The sequence below is a fragment of the Pongo pygmaeus genome, chromosome 19, assembly GCF_028885625.2.
Source record: "Pongo pygmaeus isolate AG05252 chromosome 19, NHGRI_mPonPyg2-v2.0_pri, whole genome shotgun sequence".
Classification (NCBI taxonomy): Eukaryota; Metazoa; Chordata; class Mammalia; order Primates; family Hominidae; genus Pongo; species Pongo pygmaeus.
In genome coordinates this window covers 95,651,874-95,669,490 of record NC_072392.2, presented here as the reverse complement: position 1 = coordinate 95,669,490, position 17,617 = coordinate 95,651,874, and the positions used below count along the sequence as shown (strand labels likewise).

Below are 17,617 nucleotides of genomic sequence, written 5' to 3'. Positions count from 1 at the left end.
TTCATCCCCTCTCAGAATACACATCACCCTGCACTGCACGCATGTGCCTCAACACAGAGCATCCCAGGGCGCCGGCCACAGCCACTCATGTTTGCACACCGACTGATCGATCGTGCTCTGCTGATCCATCATGTCAGTCACCGCACTGCACACTGGCCTCACTAAGCGAGCTAAAGCAACCCCCTCGGAATAAGCCGAGGGATTTTAAATAAGCTAAAAGACGCTTTTCTAGGAAAAAAAAATAATGAATTTTAAGAAGAAAGAAAAACTCCCAAACTTATAGACCCATGGAAAAAATTTAAGTTTTTAAAGTGCTAGACACCCCCAAAAGTATCAGGCTCAGATGGTTTCACGAGTGAATTCTTGAAAAGTTTTAACAAAGAGATTATTATGTTGCCGCTTAAAATGTTCCAGAACACAGAGGGGAAAAGAAATGCATCCAAACTGTTTTTGCTAAGCCAGCACAATACAGACACCAAAACTGATAAAAATAGCACACACACACACACACACACACACCCCACCCGCTCCAGACCAAGCTCGCTGCTGTGTATCTAGGCAATACCATCTACCCCTACCTCGCTGCTGAAACCAAAATACATTCCAATGGATTCATGATTTCAACATGTAAAAATGAAACCACAGAAGAAGCACTAGAAGAAAACGTGGGTGAAATTCTTTCCTATAATTTCAGAACGCAGGAGACCTCTAAACAGGACGTGAATTCCAAAAGCTAAAAGGGAAAGCAGAGACTTGACAACATCAGGATTAAAATCTTCTGTGTGGAAGAACATCCCAGAAATAAGATCAAAAGTAGGCAGCTGGGGACAAGACACTCGTACCTGCTGTGATAAAGATATACAAATAACTCTTTTTTTTTTTTTTTTTAAGACAGGATCTCACTCTGTCACCCAGGCTGGAGTGCAGTGGTACGATCACATCTCACAGCAGCCTCAAACTCCCAGACTCAAATGATACTCCCACGTCAGCCTCCCGAGTAGCTGGGACTATAGGCGCACCACCTCACCCAGCTAATTTTTACAGAGATAAGGTTTTGCCATGTTGCCTAGGCTGGTCTTGAACTCCTAAGCTCAAGCAATCCACCCACTTCAGCCTCCCAAAGTGCTGGGATTACAGGTGCGAGCCACCACGCCTGGCCTACAAAGAACTCTTTTTAAAAATTTTCAACAAGAAAAGGATAAACCATCCAAATGAAAACAGAACACAGGGCCCTGGCCTGTAACATACAAAAAGATAATCCCTCTCGCTTGACCGAGATGCACAAAATAAAACACCAATTGGAGAGCATTTGGCCCTCAGCCAGGGGTGAAGGGCATAGGATCTCCCTGCTGGACCATCACTGCACAGGGCCCGGCAGACAGCTGAGCAGGTCGGCGAGGGGAGGGGTCCTAAAAATTCTAGTAACCACTTTAGAGACCAATTCAGGAATAAGGATCAATTTTTTTTTTTTTTTTTATATGGAGTCTTGCTCAGTCACCCAGGCTGGAGTGTAGTGGCACGATCTTGGCTCACTGCAACCTCTGCCTCCTGGGTTCAAGCAAGTCTCCTGCCTTAGCCTCCCGAGTAGCTGGGACTATAGGCACAAGCCACCATGCCCAGCTAATTTTTGTATTTTTAGTAGAGATGCGGTTTCACCATGTTGGCCAGGCTGGTCTTGAACTCCTGACCTCAAGTGATCAGCCTGCCTCGGCCTCCCAAAGTGCTGGGATTACAGGCGTGAGTCACTGTGCCCGGCAGATCAAAACTTAAATGCACACATCCTTGACACGGAAATTCACTAACGGTGCATCCTGCAGTCATGTGTGCACATGTACAAGTGCCAGAACATCTGTTGCAGCCTCTCAATCACAGTGGGAAGCTGGACAAGCCTGGCAGGGCCATGGGACAGCTGATGACAACCATTAAAAGGAACGTGCTACTTTGGGAGGCTGAGGTGGGCGGATCTCAAGGTCAGGAGTTCAAGACCAGCCTGGCCAACATGGTGAAACCCTGTCTCTACTAAAAATGCAAAAATTAGCCAGGTGTGGTGGCAAGCACTTGTAATTTCAGCTACTCGGGAGGCTGAGGCAGGAGAATCACTTGAAACTGGAAGGCGGAAGGTGGAGGTTACGGTGAGCCGAGATCGAGATCGCAAAAAAAAGGAACGTGCTACATCTACAAGTGGCAACAGTGTTGTTAAAAGGAAAAAATAAAAGCTGGTAGCAGAAGTCTGATTTCCTTTGTGTTCTTGAAAAGTCTATATTTACACATTGACTTTTTTTACACAAGCCCTGAATGACTCTGCAGGAATAAAATTCAGGAGAATGCCACACCCAGCTGTCAACATGGCCACCCCTTGGGAGAGAGTTGGGGAATGGGAGAGAAAAACTTCCTTTCCAAATTTCACGTGATCTTCATTTTCTATCTAAGAATGACTGGGCATCGCATTTTTTTTTTTTTTTTTTCCAGATGGAGTCTTGTTCTGTCGCCCAGGCTGGATTGCACTGGCGCGATCTCAGCTCACTGCAACCTCCACCTCCTGGGTTCAAGTGATTCTCCTGCCTCAGCCTCCCAAGCAGCTGGGACTACAGGCGCCCGCCACCACACCCAGTCGTGCATTGCTTTTTAGGATGAAGAAAGGGAAAGATCCCAGGGAGAATGGGAGCCAGAACACAGAGCAGGGCTTCTAAACATCAGCTTGCGGGCGAGAGAGACATGGGGCGACACCACCGGCCTGGAACCTAGGGATGGCATGAGGTGCTGCTCGGGGGCTTCAGACAAGGCCTGCCTGCTGATTAAATAAGGGTTGTGTTGGCTTTCGTTTATGTGCTTGTTTAACACGAATCCCCCAGGCGCTCTAGCCCTGCTTCACGAATCATCACTGTTCACTCTAACCACGCCGCACAGGAAGAATTGTGCCCACTTCCACAATGAGAAAACGGACCAGAGAGGAAAGCCACTAGGCAGGGCCGGGGCAGCAGCCCAGGCAGAGGGCAAAGCCGGCGCTCCTCTGCCATTTCCCCACACACGAGTGGGCAAGGCATTACAGGCGTCTACATCGTAACCTCTGCGGGCCATTTTGGAAGGCAGCAGATGGAATCAGTGATTTCCAGGGCCATTTCCAGTTCCAGGTTTCAGACCGGGGCCGTGAAGTGGAATCGAGCTTGACCCGGGTGTGGTGACAGTGGCCACGTAACTGTGGACAAATCACTTTCCCCCTCACCCGCACTGGATGAGACCAGGAATCTCCACTCTGGGTTCCTTAAGAGTCCTGGGGCTCCACAGAGTACACCCAGTAGCAGCAGTGGGATGGGGGGACAGAGTCCGGGGAGCTCCATGCCTCCCCCAACTTTAATCAGGGCATCTCCACTTTAACCCCTTCCTGGGCTCAGTGTTTGGAGAGAACAGGAAGGAAGCTCAGCCCTGGCCATGGGCTACTCTAGCCTGTCAGTTACAGCCCAGACCCCAGGAGCCCCCTTGGACTGAAGGAGACAGAGTCACTTACAACACCCACAGAAAACCCCGGAGAGGAAGTGGAGTCCAACTGAGGAAGCGCCTCCCTGCAGCTCTCAGACATGAGGTCCCAGGTGACACAGTGTGTCAGGGTGGACCACATGGCATCCTCCCAGGCTGTCTGCTGGAATGCAGGATCTGGTTAGGGGCTGCCCACACTTTGGGCCCCCAGGCTGGGAGTCTGAGTGTGCTCCTCCAGGGTTGAATGTGCCCTGTGTCCACACCGCACAGAGCATGGCTGTCTGGCCGGGGCGTGCCCCTCCGGACAGGCTCGCCATTGTGCAGACCCTCAGTCCCAGCAGCTGTCCCGGGCCTGGGAGGCTGCGGGTGCAGACACAGCTCCTCTCTCTTCTGGCAGCTGCTCTGGCTTCCTGGGACAAGTGCTGAGAGGAGGCCTCACCCAGTGCCATGTGTCTGGGGGCCGGGGCTCCATCCTGGGGCCAGGCTGGGTGGTCAGGGCCACAGAGCTGCAGGGGGCGGAGCAGAGAAACCGCCCCCCAGCGCCTGCCTCCCAGCCCCACCCTTCCCCGCAGCTGCGCGCTCTATTTAAGGTATTCCACAGCTGCTCGGCACCCGCTGCATTCCCGGACCAGCCCTCCTTTCCTCTTATCACTGCACGGTGCTTGGCAGGCAGCTGAGCAGGCCGGCGAGGGGAGGGGTTTTCTTCCTGGGCGCTGGAGCCAGGCTCTGTTCTCTGGCCCCACCCCATCCCACCACAAAGGAGACACACCAGCCTGGCCGATCCTCCCCCATTGATCCTCCTGTTCCCCCAGCACGTGCGGGACTTCCCGCTCTAGACCTAGGTCTGAGAGGCTCCAGGGACAGCTCGGAGAAGGAGGGTACTTGTTCTTAGAAGGAGAAAGAGAAAGAGACCCAATCCCAAAGTAAAAGGGGGCCTGGGTGCCCTCTGGAAGCAGCTCAGGAAAATGGGAGGAGGTGGGAGCAGCAGGACCTTCCGAGTAAGGCATCCTGGCAGGAACGTCAGTGTCTTCTGGATACCTCCGGAAGCAGAAGCACGCAGCCCCACACAGAAAAATCCTTCAGGCTCAGGACCCGAGCACGACACGATCCAAACTCACCGCTTCATCAGACACCAGTGAGTCCCTCGACGCTTACCAAGGCCCCCTGCCTTACACCTGGTACTGGACGAACCTGCAGACCCTGCCTCAGGGAGTCCACAGTCCAGGGATAGGCTCAGCCTATGTGGGGTGTCCTGTCAACATGGGGCCCTTCCTCCCTAAGTCACGGTGGTCACCCTCTCCCCAACTTCACAGTCCCTGATCCCCACCAGGAACTTCTGGGGCCCAGTAGGTGTCCCTCCCTTGTAGGCTGATACCCACCCTCCCCAACCCCCACTCAGGCTCAGCTGTGACCCCACTTTCCCCAAAGCCACCTCTTCACTGCTCTGTGTTGGGTGGTTCCAGGGAGCCCGTGCTTTGATTAACCCTATACTCAACGCTGTACTGGCAGCCCTGCTGTCTGAGCTGAGATTCCTCCCTGTTCTGTCCCTGGAACACAGGGTCCGCTGGGGACCAAGTATGCAAAGAGCCACGCCCACCATCATCAGCTCGGGGGCCTGACCCCCTGCTCCCTCAAGGCTCCACCCACACAACAAAGATTTCCAGACCCTCTGGGTCACAGGAAAACTACTGAGACATGCTGCCACGTCTACCCCACCCCAATTTCACACCCATGGTCACAAGCGGCCCCAGCACCACTATGGACTCCCTTCTTGGTTCTTGGGATGGGTGGATACACCAGAGCTCAGCCCCCAGCCACCTCTGCAGATGCCTCTTTGACAGATCAAGAAATTGAGGCTGGGAGGGTTGGAATGATGGTTCAGAACCAGTTGGCTCATGGGGCAGAGCCGGGACATGCCCAGAACTGAGCTGGGCACTGGGCCTGGCCTCCCTCTTGCCCCCAGTGAGCATCCCAAGAAGGCAGAGAACCAGACCCATGAACGAGCGCTGAGCACCCACCTTATAAGGCAGCTCTGGAGAAACTTGGCTGGTGTGGCTGAGGAGCCGGAGTTGGGTAACTCTGGTGGGGGGGCTCTGAGCCAGCGGCCAGCCCTTGGCAGGCTCAGTCCTGGGTGCTGCCGCCCAGCCCCACCCCACCCAGAGGCACCCATGTTGGGGGGGCAGGGAAAGAGCAGGGATCCGGGAACGGAGGCAAGGCCGTCCCCACCCAGAGCCTGAGAGGACCAGGGATGACCCCGAAGGATGAGGACCTTTCTGTGGGAGGACAGCAAAGAGGGTTCCAAGTCCAGGGGCAGGGCCAGAGCCTCGGAAACCGAGAATCCACTGCACCAGCATAAAGCTCAGACCTCACCAGGCCCTGGGGTGGAGGAGCAGGCAGGGATGCCTCTGCCCTCCGCAGCCCCTCTCTTCCTTTCCCTCCCCTTCAACCATCTAGGTGCCCACACTCCCTCCTGAAATGCTGAATCCTTCCAGAACACCCACACTGAAGCCAACACCCACCCACTGAGCCCTCCAGCACAGCCTCCAGAGGAGAGACCAGGTGTTGTCCTGGGGGTAAAGTTGACCAGGACAGTTTCTGCTTGGTCTCTAGGGACGACCCATGGGGGTCACTACATCTGCCTACAAGAACCACAAAAAAGCCATCCCCATCTCACCACCAGTGGCTCACTCCTTCAGCGTAATTTCATGGCACACCTATTATGTCCAAGTCACTTACTTGGTATCTTATGGGATTTTCTTTTTTTTTTTTTGAGACAGGGTCTCACTCTGTCTTCTAGGCTGGAGTGCAGTGGCACAATCTCAGCTTACTGCAGCCTCAACCTCCCATGCTTAGGTGATCCTCCCACCTCAGCCTCCCGGGTAGCTGGGACTACAAGCGCATGCTACCATACCTGGCTAATTTTTTGTATTTTTTGTAAAGACGGGGTTTCTCTATGTTGCCCAGGCTAGTCCCAAACTCCCGGGCTCAAGCAATCTGCCTGCTTCAGTCTCCCAAAGTGCTGGATTTACAGGCATGAGCCACTGCACCCGGCCTCTTATGGGATTCTTTATAAAAACCAAGACAGGCTGGGCACAGTGGCGTGATCCCAGCACTTTGGGAGGTCAGGGAAACTGAGGCGGGTGGGTCACAAGGTCAGGAGTTCGAGACCAGCCTGGCCAATATGGTGAAACCCCGTCTCTACTAAAAATACAAAAGTTAGCTGGGCGTGGTAGCCCACACCTATAGTCGCAGCTACTCGGGAGGCTGAGGCAGAAGAATCGCTTGAAGCTGGGAGGCAGAGGTTGCAGTAAGCTGAGATCATGCCACTGCACTCCAGCCTGGGCGACAGAGTGAGACTCTGTCTCAAAAAACAAAAAACAAAAACAAAAACAAAAAAACAAGACAACAGCCCTACCCTCAGAATCTAGTGGGGGCATGAAAGAAATTTTGAAGACTATACAGCAAAACCTCAAGCATGGATATTGCCGGCTTACAGGTGAATTTTAGGTTCTTTCTCATTTCTGTACTTCCTGCATTTTAAAGAAAGGGTACTCGATTACTTTTTGTGATCTGAAAAACTATTTTTACATTGAAAAAAAAAAAGTCTAGCAGAGGAAAGAAAGTTTATACACAAATCATTTATATCCCAAGCCAAACGCAAGGTATTTGGACTGGGTTTTGAGGGATGCATAGGAGTTCAACAAGGCAGTGATGTAAAGAGAAGCAGAGGTCTGGGTTCAAGAGGTCAGGGCAAAGGGGTTGTGAGCAAAGGTGTGGGAGACCAAGGGAAGATCAAAGCAGGAGAAGCTGGGAAGCAGAGAGGTGTGAGCTGAGCAGGAGAGTGAATCAACTGTGGAGGGGCCTACGGTGAGTGAGCAGAGAAGGCTCAGGACGGGAAGAGATCTCAGCAGTGCTGTGCTTTGGGGAAGTCAGTCTGGGAGCAATTCAGCTGGGGCCCCAGGAGACCATGCCCTGCACCCACAGCTCTGGGGTGGAGACAAACCACAGCATAGACGCCCTCCCGCAGGCAGAAGCCAAGGGGCTGGGCATCTGCTCAGAGGGCACAGAACTCCCTCCCTGATTCCTTTCCCCATGGTGCCAGCTGGATCCCTGGTGCTCGGGGGACAGAGGGGCCACAGAGATTGGTCAGAGCTGTGCATGTGGGGGCTCAGGGAACTCCCAGCCCAGCCCCACATGGAGGGGCAGAAGGGGATGGCCTGCTGGGCCCGCGGGAAAGATGGGCAGGAAGCTGAGTTGGAGAGAACTGGATCCATGTCCAGAACGGTCGTGACACAGAGAGGGAGGATGGAGAAGCAAGCAGGTGGTGCCTCGGAGGAAGAACTAGTGGGGCTCAGGCCTGGGCCCCCCGAGAAGCCACTCCCATCGGATTTCAAGAACATTTCTCCATCGGGAAGGCCCTGCCCTCGTCTGTCCCTGCCTTTCCTCCACCCGGACTTGCTTAGGCCCTCAGGACCATCAGCCCAGCCCACGGACCTCTCCACGTGAGCTGGACTCCCACCTGCACAGGTCCCTGTCCGGGGACGGCCGGGTCTGGGATGCTGATGGTTTTCTCCCATGCCCCGGCTCCAAGGTGTACATCCTATTCCATGGAGAAAGCCACCGTCCCCCCAGAGCACCAGGCTCCTGCCAGCTCTGAACACTGCTGCCTCCACGTGGCCTGCCTTTCTCTCCCCTTCCTGGCCTGATGAAATTGCACCTTCCGCTGCTGGGGAAGCTCCCTGGGCACGCCTTGTGTCCCAGCCATCCTGCTCACGGCTCAGTGAGCTCCAGAAAGCAGAGCCCGCAGGTGGTGTCCCTGGCCCTGGCTCCCGGCACAGTCTCTGGCACAATTTAGGGGCTGAACTGTGTCTGCCCCTGGAGGAGGATGTTCTTGTACATCCCCATGGACATCCCCCTACCTGTCCCCCAGAGCCAGGACCATGTCCCTGTGCATCCAGCACCAGCCATCACCGAGATTTAGATGGCTCGGTGACAACCGCCTCCCCAGCCACATCCTGTTTGACTCAGCTGAGTGTGAACACATTAACCCAGGATGGGGGTGTATCCGGCACGTCAAACAAAGGTCCTGCACCAACAGAAGGCAGGGGAGGAAACAGCCTCCTGCCACTCTGCAAACTGCCCATGCCTTTGGCCTGACACCATGCCACCAGCAGCCACTGTCACTGAGTCTGGGTGGCTGGGGCAGGGTGGCTTTTCAGAGTCAAGCTTAGAGAGATGGGAGAGGGAACACGGACTCACACACTGAGGGCTGGAAAGGACTTTCCAAGGCCCACTAGCCTCTGGCTACTCAGTGTGTTCCGATGCCTCCTCTGTAGGAAATGCAGAGTCCCAGGCCTCAGACCTGCCGAGACAAATGTGTGCTCCACATGCCCGTGAAAGCATGAGGAGCACTAGTCTCCCCACAAACCCACACCCTCTCCAGGCCCCACGTCCTCCCAGCCCCCACGTCCTCCCAGCCCCCAAGCCCACTGACCACTGGAGAATTCTCATTCAGAAAGAAAAACCAAAAAGGGGTTGGGTGGCTCATGCCTATAATCCCAACCCTTTGGGAGGCCGAGGCAGGAGACTCATTTGAACCCAGGAGTTTGAGACCAGCCTGGGCAACCTAGTGAGAACCTGTCTCTACAAAAAAATTTTAAAAATTAGCCAGGCATGGTGGCGCGCAACCTGTGGTCCTAGGTACTTGGGAGGCTGAGGTTGGGGGATCACTTGAGCCCAGGGGGCAGAGGTTGCAGTAAGCAGTGATCACACCACTGCACTCCAGCCTGGAAGACAGAGCGAGACCCTGTCTCAAAAAAGTCAAAGAAAAGTCAAAGAAAATGGAAAGCGGGACTTAGAGAGATGTGGAAGCAACACAAGGGTCCACCGATGGAGGAACAGCTACACAACACAGGTGCATCGCACAACAGAATATTATTCAGCCTTTGAAAGGAAGGAAATTCTACCCCATGCTACAGCACGACGGATGAACCTTTAGGACGTCATGCTGAGTGAAATGAGCCAGACACAAAATGGGCAATTATTGTATTTTTCCACTCACACAAGGTTCCTAGAGTGGTCAAATAAATTCATAATAAAGACAGAAAATAGAATGGTGGCTACCAGCAGCTGGGGGAGGGGCATGGGGAGCTTGGTCTAATGGGGACGGAGCTCAGTTTGGGAGGATGAAAAGGGTACCGGAGATGGACAGCGGTGGCAGCTGCGCAACACCGTGAATGTACTGGATGCCGCTGAAACGTACACTGCAAAGTGGCTAAAATTGCACATTGTATGTTGTGTATTTCACCACAGTTAGAAATAAGAAGAAAAAGCTAAATCAAAAACCCAGACTGTGCTGTTCGTCCAACCCAAAGAAGGCTTACTGAGCATTACTGAGTTCTGATCCTGTGCCCAGAATCAGACCCGGCTCTCGAGGGGCTTCTAACCCAGCTGGCACCTTAACATAGCCCCATGGAGCCACGATCCCTGCTGGGGCCAGGGGGCACACTTCTGAGAAGGGACCCAACCATGTCCCACAGCCTGGCATTTCTGAACAGGCCCTGTGTCCCACAGGACTGGCACCAATCCCCTGCCTGTAACCTCCACGTCAGCATGGCTGTGGGCTTGAGCCCTCCCAGGACACTGCTGGAGCCCCATGGCCTCTCCCCTCTCGCCAGAAGGGCACCCCCAAATAAAACTGTGTGCAGCTATCACAGAGCCCCCTGGTCCAGGCACTCCTTCCCAGTGCCCTGAGAATTTTGTCCTGCAGGCTAAGGTGCTCCTCATGTTCCCCTCCCTCTGCCACAACCATTCCTCCTGGGGAAGGAGGACCAGACCATGGGCTCCAATGCAAGCCTCAGGAGGCATAAGTCCCTCCTCCCTTCCCCGAGCCCTCGGCCTCTGCTGGGCATATCCAGGCAGCCTGCAATTCCTCAAGCAGGAGCCACCAGAATGTGACAGCCCTTCTAGGGGTCTCAACTCCACCCTGTCCCACACCCCTGCACGAGCCTGCTCTGGTTCCTGCGTGGCTCCTCATTCTCCAAACCTCCCAGGCCCTCCAGGGACACACAGCAGACAGAGGTCCTAGCAAGGCCCACGGTGACCCAAAAAGGAGGCTCCTTGAAACCCAGAGAATCTTTCCAAACTCTCATTCAAGTCCCGCTTGGGGCATCTTGGCATGTTCCCATCAGGCAGAGAGAGCCACCTCTCCTGAGCCTGCAGACCCCCATCCCCATGCATTCCGGTCTTTCTGGGTCTCCAGGGTAGCACCCCCCCACCCATATCCAGCTTCTTCCTCCAAGATTCTGTGGCAAAGACAGCAACCAGGCCCCCCATTACCACAGCATCCAAGACCTAGCGCTCTGCGACTCACCCTCCTGGCTCCGGGGTGTAGCCTCAGCCACAGGGGGCTGGGGCTTGGGCTCCAGCCTGCTCTGCAGCTGAGACACGGGGGCGGGCTCTGAATTCTCCAGGGTTGGCTGGGCTGGGCTGGGGGTGGCGGGCGCCTCAGCAGGCTTGGGCATCTGGATCTCCACCCTCTTGGGGGCTGCGTCGGTGGCAGGGGCAGTGGGCACCTCGGGGACCTTGGAGGCAGGGGGCTCCATCCTCCGGTGGGCTGACTCCTGGGGTTTGACGATGGTGATCTCCGTCCTCCGAGGGGCCGGTTCTGGCGTCTTGTGGCCCAACACCTCAGCCCTCTTGAGCCCGAACCGGGACGGCCCGATGGCCCCGGCGTTCTCCACCTGCTTGGACGAGATGTCAATGGACAGCTCAGTGCGCCGGGACACCGGCTCAGCCGCCTTGGGGCCCGAGAGCTCCACCCTCCGCAGGGACGCCTTGGGGGAGCGCTGGCTTAGGGAGTCCACGTGGCGGGCCGACGGCTCTGAGTTCTTCACGCCCAGGTCCTGGAATTTCTGGGTGGAGCTGGCCACAGTGGCTCGGAGTAGGGGAGTCTGGACCCTCCGGGGTGGGGTGGAGTTGGGTGTCTCGACCTCCTCGACCTCAAAAGATCTTTTCAAGGCTGAAAAATAAAAAGAGGGAGTGCAATTGGTAAGTGGACGGCTCGGGAACACCCCGGCATGTTTCCTGCTAAGGAGCAGCAGAGGAAGGCAGGCGATGCTGCGGAGAGGGCCCGGGGGCTGTTCCCATCCTTCATGTCTCAGCAAGCGGAAGGGACAGCCCCATCCTAGGAGACCTGTCATGAGTTCTGGGGCAGAGATTCAGGCTGAGTGGGAAGACGCTGCCCATCGTGTCTTGCCATGGCCACGGCGCAAACCACACAGCCTCCCCCTCCAGCTACGTCTACATAGGAACGTTCTAGTTCCAGAGAAGACTTTTATTTCCTTCTTTTTTTTTTTTTTTTTTTTTTTGAGATGGAGTCTTTCTCTGTTGCCCTGGCTGGAGTGCAGTGGCACCTCCCGGGTTCAAGCGATTCTCCTACCTCAGCCTCCCCAGTAGCTGGGATTAGCACGGGCCACCATGCCTGGCTAACTTTTGTATTTTTAGTAGAGACGGGGTTTCACCATGTTGGTCAGTCTGGTCTCGGACTTCTGACCTCAAGTGATCCACCCACCTCGACCTCCCAAATTGCTGGGATTACAGGCGTGAGCCACCACACCCGGCCTTGATTTCCTTCTTGTCGCGGCTGTTTTTATCCCTCCTCACCTCCAGCCAAGGCACACACTGGGACACCACCAGCAAACACACCTCTACCATCAGCTGCAGCGGGGGACACGCCTCCAATAATAAGTGACCACAACTGTAACCAATCAGAATCGCAGTGGGAACAAAACCCCATCAATGACACCAAGAGCGGACACTGGAGCTTTTTTTTTTTTTTTTTTTGAGATGGAGTCTCGCTCTGTCACCCAGGCTGGAGTGCAGTGGCGCAATTTCGGCTCACTGCAACCTCCGCCTCCCGGGTTCACGCCATTCTCCTGCCTCAGCCTCCCAAGTAGCTGAGACTACAGGCGCCCGCCACCACGCCCAGCTAATTTTTGGTATTTTTACAGGGTTTCACCGTGTCAGCCAGGATGGTCTCGATCTCCTGACCTCATGATCCGCCCGCCTCGGCCTCCCAAAGTGCTGGGATTACAGGCGTGAGCCACCGCGCCCGGCCAGACACTGGAGCTTTTAGTGCCAGCGAGGTGCTGGGCTTACCGAGCTCATCACATCTACAGCCGCTTAACTCTGGGACGTAAAGAATACCAATACCCTCAGTACAGATGGGGAAAGTGGGGCACGGGGTAGACACAGAGCCAGACTGTACATCAGGCTGATACCAGAGCCCAAGGTTCTAACCACTTGGTTGTCCAGCTCCCCCAGCTTAGTCCACAGGAACCAACTTTCTCAGTCATCAGCCTCTCCTGCACCTTCCCAACTAATACTACAAGCCCGTGCAGTGATGCCAATCACGCAGCTCCCGCCCTGCAGCCATCCTGCCTCTCCACCAGGGTCTGCTCCCTCGGAGGCAGTGGGGATGGTACCTGGGAAGCTACCACCTCCACAGTCCCCACAACCGCACTCCAAATGAGAGCCAGCAGCTCCTGGTTATCAGGGCCAGAGCAGGAAGGGACCCGCATGGCAGGCACATTCATCAGCTCCTTCCCCAGGCCAGGCCCACAGCACACCCCCCTGGAGACCCACAGTGTCTCCCAGCTGCTCCCTGCCTCACCAGGCCACAGAGTCCGGGTCTCATGGGATCCCACCACTGCCTCCCCTGCCCACAGGAAAAGGGATGACATCTGGTCCCCAGTCCCCAACAATAGCTCTCCAGGACCATTTCAGTGCCTTCCCCTCACCCGTCTCTCTTCCTCCAAATGCACTCAGGCACTGGGGAGGGGAAGAGGAAGCCCAACCCCCTAATCCTGGCCGCCTCAGCTGCCAGCTTCCTGGGCAAGGCACTCCTGTGGGCACCCTCTCTAAGCCACGGGCACCTCTCCTTCTTGGTGGACACAGACAAAATCCTGGGTCACTAAGCTCAACCTCCACCCGAAGCTGGGCAAGGAGCCACGTGGACTCCAGAGAACTCTCAGTTGTCACAGGCCCTGTCTCAGCTCCATCACTGCCCTAGAGGATATGGGCCCCGCATGGCCAAAGCTGTTCACTTCTCAAGAGAGTAGAAATCTGGATCTTTATATGATATCTCCTGATCTTTAAATGCTGGCACAGAGCAAAACAAGCCCTTTTTAAAACACCGAGCAGCCTGGCTGACATGGTGAAACCCCATTTTTACTAAAAATAAAAAATTAGCTGGGCATGGTGATGCTCGCCTATAGTCCCAGCTACTCGGGAGACTGAGGCAGGAGAATCGCTTGAACCCGGGAGGCAGAGGTTGCAGAGCTGAGATCGTGTCACTGCACTCAGCCTGACTGACAGAGCGAGACTGTCTCCAAACACTAAAACTAAAAATAAAATAAAACACTGCAGGGCCAAACAAAATCAAATCCACAGGCTGTATTCACCTGTGGGTCCAGCCATGACCTCTGGCTGATCATGTGGCCGCAGGGCAGCAGGATCCTGAGCCCCAGAGTCAGGGGTGTGCCAGGTGTGGGCTCCCGACATGGTGTCACTCCATCCCTCTGTGCCCTGCATGCAAACTGCTGGCTGTGTTCTGATTCTGCAGAAGCCCTAGGGCCCCAAGGAAAGGCTGAAGGTCCACTTCTACCAGCCAGAAAGTCCAGGGTTCAATGCCCAGAACTGAATGTAATGAGATGGGTTTACCAAGCTCATCACATCTACACCCGCTTAAACCTGGGCTATAAAGAATATTATTAACCCCCATACAGACAGGGAAAGTGAGGCACGGGGTAGACACAGAGCCAAACTATACATCGGGCTGATGCCAGAAAGTGCAGAGCTGAATGCCTGTGTCCTCGTGTGGTTCCCAGGGCCTCCCGCAGTCCTCTGATCTGACCCCTGCCTCCTGAGTACTGTCCAAACTGTCCCCACATGGTGTGCCTCTGTCCTATGGGTGCTGTAGAGCAGGGGCCAGTTTCCAGGTGTCCTCAGCATCCTTCCATGTGGACAAGTTGGAGAACAGAAACTAGACAGGAGAAGGCCTTGTCCCAGGTCCAACCCAAGAAAACAAATGACCTTCCCTGGGAGATCTGGTGAACCCCCTCCTTGGGGAGTCCCCTTGGAGTCACCCCCACCATGGCCAACTCATGATTTAAGACCCTGCACCACAGCAGAGCCTGCCCTGGTGTGAGCTTACGATTGAGTCTACGGTGCAGATGCAGTGATTTATTCCAGCCAGGCCCACATGCACAAGTGGATCATTCTAGAACCGGAGCTGGTCCCTCCCCCAGGGCACTCCTCCTTCCTCCAGTTGTCTGCGTGGCTGGCGCCTCACCACCTTGGCCATCTGCGCAAAATGCACATGCGTGCCGGTCCCCAACCATCCTCTCCTCTCTTTCAGTGCTTGGTGTCTTTTCATGGATGGGTCCCTCCCTCCCCACTAGCTGGCCTCTGTGCTTACTGTAAGGCTCTATGATCCCTCTGGGTGTTTCGGTCCAGCACCATTCCCATGCCCCCTAGCTTTCAGTAAGCTCTGAGACAGCAGGGGCTGTTCCACCCGCAGGGGCCACCCCACCATCAGGACGGCGCTGCTCATAGGCGGGTTTGTTCTAGATAACAGCCAGGAGATCTCACAGCCTCCAGAACTGCGAGAGAATACAACTGTGTGCTAGGAGAACAGTGAGAACCGGAGACGCCCCATTCTGGAGGTGTCCATCTTCACCAGGAGACGCCCCATTCCGGGGGTGTCCATCTTCCCCAAGGAAACCATGTCCCAGCTGGAATGTCAAGAAGGTGACACCTAAATGAAGAGGTGCCCACCCTGGCTCATGCCATCCCCCCAAACGAGCATGCCACCGCCTCCTCCTCCTCCTCTTCTTGTGAATCCTCATCAAAGCCAAGCCCACTCCAGCCCACTTCCCAGGGGGGCTGGCCTCCCACACAGTCCACACCACCCCCTCCCCACGTCATCCTGGCCACGTCATGACTGTTGAGATTGGCTGCAGGGGGTGTGTTCGGGCTCCCCGGGAACAGAGTTGAATGTTCTCTACTCCATGAAACCATGCCTTCACCAGGCCTCAGGCGCTTCTAGAAAACCTACTAAGCCAGGCGTGATGGCTCACGCCTGTAACCCCAACACTTTGAGAAGCCAAGGTGGGCAGATCGCTTAAGCCCAGGAGTTCAAGACCAACCTGGGCAACGTGGCAAAACCCCGACTCCACTAAACAATACAAAAATTGGCCAGGGGTGGTGGCATATGCCTGTAATCCCAGCTACTCGAGACGCTGAGGTGAGAGGATCACTTGAGGCCAGGAGGTCAAGGCTGCGGTGAGTCATGATCACACCACTACACTCCAGCCTGGATGACAGAGTGAGACCCAGTCTCAAAAAAAAAAAAAAAAGACAACCAAAACCTACTAAAGGCCGGGCGCAGTGGCTCACACCTGTAATCCCAGCACTTTGGGAGGCCAAGGCAGGCGGATCACCTGAGGTCAGGAGTTCGAGACCAGCCTGGCCAACATGGTAAAACCCTGTCTCTACTAAAAACACAAAAAATTAGCCAGGCATGGGGGTGGGCACCTGTAATCCCAGCTACTTGGAAGGCTGAGGCAGAGGCAGAGGCAGATTCGGGAGGCAGAGGTTGCAGTGAGCCCAGATCGCACCACAGTACTCCAGCCTGGGCAACAAAGCAAGACTTCATCTCAAAAAAAAGTCTGGATCACAGGCTCACAGGATAGGCACAAGCCCTGAGGGAGCTCCCAAGGAGGAGGGACGCACTAGACCTTCACCCCCATTTCAGCCTGTGAAGATTCACTTTCGTCTGAGGTTCTGTAGAGGGTTGACTAGTGACCCCCAAAAAGACATGTCTAATACCTAACCCCAAGAACCCAAGAATGTGATCTTATTTGGAAAAAGGGTCTTTGCAGATGTGATTAGGGATCCTGGGATGAGACTATCCTGGATTTGGGATGGGCTCTAAATCCAGTGCCCGGTGTCCTTATTGGAGAAAGGCAGAGGGGGACTCAAGACACAAAGAGACACGGTGGAGAGGGCTACGTGATGACAGAGCAGAGACTGCAGAGATGCTGCCGGAGCCAAGGAGCGCCTGGGCCAACGGAAGCTGCATGAGGCAAGGAAGGGTCCTCCCCTCGAGCTGTCAGAGGGAGTGTGGTCCTGCCAATATCTTGATTTCAAACTTCTGGCCTCCAGAACCATGAACGAATCGATCTTGGTTGGGCCACTTGGTTTCCACTAATTTGTTCTGGCAGCCCCAGGACACTCACAACGAGACCCCTGGGAAGATGAAACCCCCGGCTGCACAGTGGCCCAGGGTCAGTCTCGCTGGTGTGGTCACCCACTCTCCAGCCCAGCCCCAATCCCACCACAATCACACTCGACAAAGGGCCCACTGCGGGCCAACGGACACGTGGCCACTCCAGAGCTGCCACATCAGGAGCCCAGAGGAGCGAGAGCTGCCTTCTTCCCCCTTCTTGGAGTCACACAAAAACCCCAGATGGTTGGAGAAGTCATCGGAGGAATCACATCACTCTAGATTCTTGTTTCATTGCTGGGATATTTGGCAATGAAACAAGATCATCCCCGCCAGGGATGCCTCATGGGCAATTGCCTCCCCACGGAGGACATTGTGAGTTGTACCCAGCCGGGAAACATTAGGAGATGCCTGTCACCAGGCTGGCAGAACAGGGTTCCCCAGCATCTCCTCCCCCATCAGAGTCCTAAAACTATGCCCTGGGTCCTGCAGTCACACACAGTCGCCCCTCTCTTCCCAATGTGCAGACCTCCTGGGAAGCCCCCTGCCACCACCCTCACAGTGGAACCGGCATAACCTGCCCAGGGGCAGGTCCTTGTCACTTTACGCGTCTCCATCTTCCCTATGGAGGGAGAGGCAGCCAAGGGGTATCCACATTCACCCACAGAAGCAAGAGTGTTCGTGAGCTTGTCGTTTTGCAGATTTTAGACCCCCCGCCACGTGACTACACAGATCCACAGGCCCGACTGGGCAGATTCAAAGGACCCACGCAGCAGGGAGGAGCACCGCACAGCTTCCTCCTCTGTCTGCAAGGAGTTAATGCAACTGAAGGACACAAAAGAGGCTCCCAGCTGA

The 17,617-nt window shown here is 55.2% G+C and overlaps 1 protein-coding gene across 5 annotated transcripts in view; it reads right to left on the bottom strand.

Moving 5' to 3' along the window:
• The window catches only part of SEPTIN9 (septin 9), a 218,876-nt gene that overhangs the window by 87,713 nt on the left and 113,546 nt on the right, over positions 1-17,617 (bottom strand). For all 5 annotated transcript variants that reach the window (XM_063656536.1, XM_054456109.2, XM_054456111.2 and 2 more), the window contains one exon: positions 10,847-11,494. In XM_063656536.1, coding sequence (XP_063512606.1) covers positions 10,847-11,494 — 648 coding nt within the window. The remainder of the gene's footprint in view (positions 1-10,846; positions 11,495-17,617) is intronic.